Source organism: Asparagus officinalis, chromosome 1 (assembly GCF_001876935.1).
Source record: "Asparagus officinalis chromosome 1, Aspof.V1, whole genome shotgun sequence".
Taxonomy (NCBI): Eukaryota; Viridiplantae; Streptophyta; class Magnoliopsida; order Asparagales; family Asparagaceae; genus Asparagus; species Asparagus officinalis.
In genome coordinates, this window is record NC_033794.1 from 86,195,949 (window position 1) to 86,200,028 (window position 4,080).

Consider the following 4,080-nt stretch of genomic DNA (forward strand, 5'->3'; position numbering starts at 1 on the left):
GTTTTACTGTTGACACACGGGAAGGACCTCCGTGTTTTGGTGTTGATACACGGGAAGGACCTCCGTGTTTTGGTCTTAGAGCGCGGTGATGAGTTCCGCGTCTTGCTTTGGAGAGATTATCAACAAGTAATCTCTTTTGTTATAGTGTTTGCAAAGATCATTGTCTTGTAATCTTCGTCTTGGCTCCTTGAGAATATGAGAGTCGTCAGATTGTAACTCCCGATGTTAATTGTTAATGCTGTTGAACTAGAGCTCTCATCAGTTGTTGTGAAGGTCGTCAGATTATAACCTTCAGCGATCTACGTGAAAGTCTTCAAATTGTAGCCTTTTAAAAGTCGTCAGATTGTAACTTCCATCATCGGTGTTTGATGGGGGATAAGCTATCTATTGTGATTTCTAGACAGCCTACAGGAAGTAATTTAGTTTTCAGGTGTTCAGCATATCAGGGGTGTGGTAGGATTTGGAATTGAATTGGAGACTGTCGCCCGACAGCTACACGGCTGTGTCTGTGGACACAACCTGACCGTGTAACCAGATTATTCAACAATTTTCCTTAGTCTTCTCCTTCTAGTTTTTCTTATCCTTGAACTCTTTGCTACCCATCTTGTTATCCACCTGCGTAATAATTCACATCAACCTAATTAGAAAACTAATTAAAATCAAACACTAGAAAGAAAAATAAAGTGAAAGAAAAACTTGGGTTGCCTCCCAAGAAGCGCTCGTTTATGGTCATGAGCTCGACCCCTTCGATGCTCACGATGATGATGGGTTGGGGAGGGTAAAAGTACCCAACTTCTCGATTGGAGTGCCCGCAAAATAGTGCTTTAACCACTGTCCATTGACTTTGAAGGTTCTCATGGCCTCACTCCATACTTCAACAGCCCCAAATGGGTATACCTTACGCACTTGGAATGACGCTGACCACCTCGAGGCGAAGTTTTCTTGGAAAAACCTTGAGTCGAGAATTAAATAGAAGTACCAAGTCTCCTTCTGTAAACTCTCTATGGAGGATGTGTTGATCGTGTCACTTCTTTGTTCTTTGTTTGTAAATCTTGGCATTCTCATATGCATCTAACCTCATTCATCGAGTTCATTTAGTTAAAGCTTTCTCTGTTCTCCTGCTTCTTTTAAATCCAAATGAATGCTCTTGATAGTCCAATGTGCCTTTTGTTCTACCTTAGGTGCGGTTTTTCCTCCACAAACCTGTTCTGGACTTTTTCTGCTGCTTTTTGACACATCTGTGTTTACGGACACAACATGGTCATTCAGCCCCCTTGCAATTTCAGCCACTACATCAGGTTCCTTGCTGTAGGTGGTTTTGGTGTAGGTGGGTTTTCATGAAGCATTGTAACATAGGAAGTTATTTCCTGATCATCATCATCTGGTACCCCATTCTTTACTAAACATTTCTCACGAGGATCACTTGAGATATCTCTGGTAAAATCTTCTCTAACCACCATGTCAATCGTGTCAATCATGCAACAAGTATCATCAATTAGTGGAAACTTCATAGCAGAAAACAAATCAAAATTCATCTTTTCATCCCCTATATTGAGAAAAAGCTTTCCATTCTTCACATCAATTACCACACCAGCGGTAGCAAGGAAAGGTCTTCCCAATATAATGGGGATTTTAGAATCCTTAATTTTAAGAAGAACAAAATCAACCGGGATGTAGAATTTACCAACCTGGATAGGTACATCCTCTAATATACCTACCAGACGTTTAACCGATCGATCTGCCAATTGGAGGGAGATAGTAGTGTGCTTCAAGTCTACCATCTGCAACTTGTTACATATAGACAATGGCATAAGACTGACACTAGCACCAAGATCACATAGAGCACGATTAATTGACATATCACCAATTGTGCAAGGAATTGAAAACGAACCAGGATCTTTAATCACATAGAGCACGATTAATTGACATATCACCAATTGTGCAAGGAATTGAAAACGAACCAGGATCTTTAAACTTAGGTGGTAGCTTATTTTGTATGATGTCACTACACTCTTGAGTTATGGCTACAGTCTCATACTCCTCTAATCGTCTCTTGTTTGATAGAATGTCCTTTAAGAATTTGGTATAGGAGGGCATTTGGGAAATGGCTTCAACAAATTGGATGTTAATATGCAATTTTTTTAATATTTCTATGAATTTCCCAAACTGTTTTTCCAACTTTGCTTTAACTTGCCTTTGAGGGAAGGGTAGTAGAGGCTTATAAGGTGCATGTGCTACATATCTCTCAACCTTCTCCCATTTCTCACCAATATGCTCTTTCTCACTTGTCACCAACTTCTCACTCTCATCAATCACATCCCTATGATCACTCCTCATCATTGGTTCCTGATACGAGTTGCCGTGCGAGCACCTTTGATCGTGGAATTATCAAAGGTGGGTTGAGAAGAGGATGACAGAAACACAAGCACAATTCAGTATATGGCGAAGGAAATTACCTTCTCTAGATTATGAGTATAAAAAGATTATAATCTCTCTCTCACAATCTCACTAGAATTAAGAACAAACTCTCAATTCTTACTAAACCCTAATATAATGATTAGAATCTCTCTTAATTACCTCTCTGATTGTTTAGAAACCTTAAAACAATCCTTTATATAGGTGTACAAACGTAGATGACAATTTGGTAAATAACCAGACCCAAAACCAATAGGAATTCGTGTGAACAGAAACCCAAACGAACCAGGAAACCATCGATGAGTCGACTCATGACTGAGATGAGTCGACTCGTCCGAAACTGGACAAAACTCAAAAACCAGCGATGAGTCGACTCATGACAGTCATGAGTCGACTCAACCTGATGAGTCGACTCATGACTGTTATGAGTCGACTCACGGGCTGAAAACTGGATACTTTGATTCTTTTGCTTGTCGTCTCGTTCCATGCTTCCTCCTGTGTTCCCTTGTACTATTTGACACCTCTATTCTCATGTTATCATGAGAATCATCTATCCTCAAGCTCCCATTAGAATCGCTAAGTTCCGAAGAGAAGATACACCCGTATCAGTTCCTCTAGCTCTTTTCCACTCCTAAGTGTAATGGCATTGATAGTTCTCTTGGGGTTTGTTTCAGGTTGTCCAAGAAACATGCCCAAAGACCTAGAAGAAGAGTTAAATTGCTAGGCTAATTGAGTAACTTGATTCTCTAGCATTTTGTTGTGGGTGGCTAAGGAGTCAACTTTAGAGGCTAGGTTCCTAATAGCATCATTCATGATCCTATTCTGATTTCTAAATTCTTCATTTTGCTTATTCTGGGATGTCATGAAATTCTCCATCAAGCTCTCCAAGTTGGACTTTTGGGGACTAGGGTAAGGGAGTCTAGGGGTATGAAAACCTGGAGGTCGAAAATTTGATTGGGGAGTTGGGTTCTGGGGTGGATTTTTATAGGATAAGTTAGGATGATTTCTCAACTATGGGTTATACGTATTTGAAAATGGATCCCCTTTTTTATTAAAATTATTCATATAATTAACATGTTCAGATAGTGGTGCATCAGGAGAAGGGGAGTTTCCAATCTGACATTCCATAGCAGAATGTCCAATGATACCACATATTTCACAGTTAGTAGAGTTAGATGCTACTGAATTCATGCTCATCTTGTCAAAGTTTTGAAATAAAGCATCTACTTTAGAAGAAATATGGTCTAATGCATCTACATCATACCTCCCACTCTTTTTGGGTAAATAGCGCTCACCTGACCATTAGAAATGGTTCTATGCCATGTCCTCTATGAGCTGTTTTGCACCTCGTACACTTTTGTTCATCATTGCACCACCAGCTACAGCATCCACGGTCATCCTTGTGTTGTAGAGAAGACCGTTGTAGAAAGTGTGAATTATGAGCCAACCCTCCAACCTGTGATGTGGACACATTCTTAGAAGGTCCTTGTACCTCTCCTATGCATCATACAATGACTCCCCTTCTTTTTGAGTGAAAGTTGTTATCTGATTCCTCAACTGGGTTGTTTTGCTTGGAGGAAAGTATTTAGTAAGGAATGCTTCTGAGAGTTGGTCCCAAGTAGTGATGGAGCTTGGTGGAAGTGATTGCAGCCAAGCCAAGCCCTT

The 4,080-nt window shown here is 40.2% G+C and overlaps 1 protein-coding gene across 1 annotated transcript; it reads right to left on the minus strand.

Annotated features, from left to right (window-relative positions):
• On the minus strand, positions 1,290-2,337 carry LOC109836923. Its single transcript, XM_020404970.1, has 2 exons — positions 1,962-2,337; positions 1,290-1,897 (listed from the first exon to the last, which is right to left on the minus strand). The coding sequence occupies exons 1-2, from the start codon at positions 2,335-2,337 to the stop codon at positions 1,290-1,292; spliced, it is 984 nt and encodes a 327-aa protein (XP_020260559.1).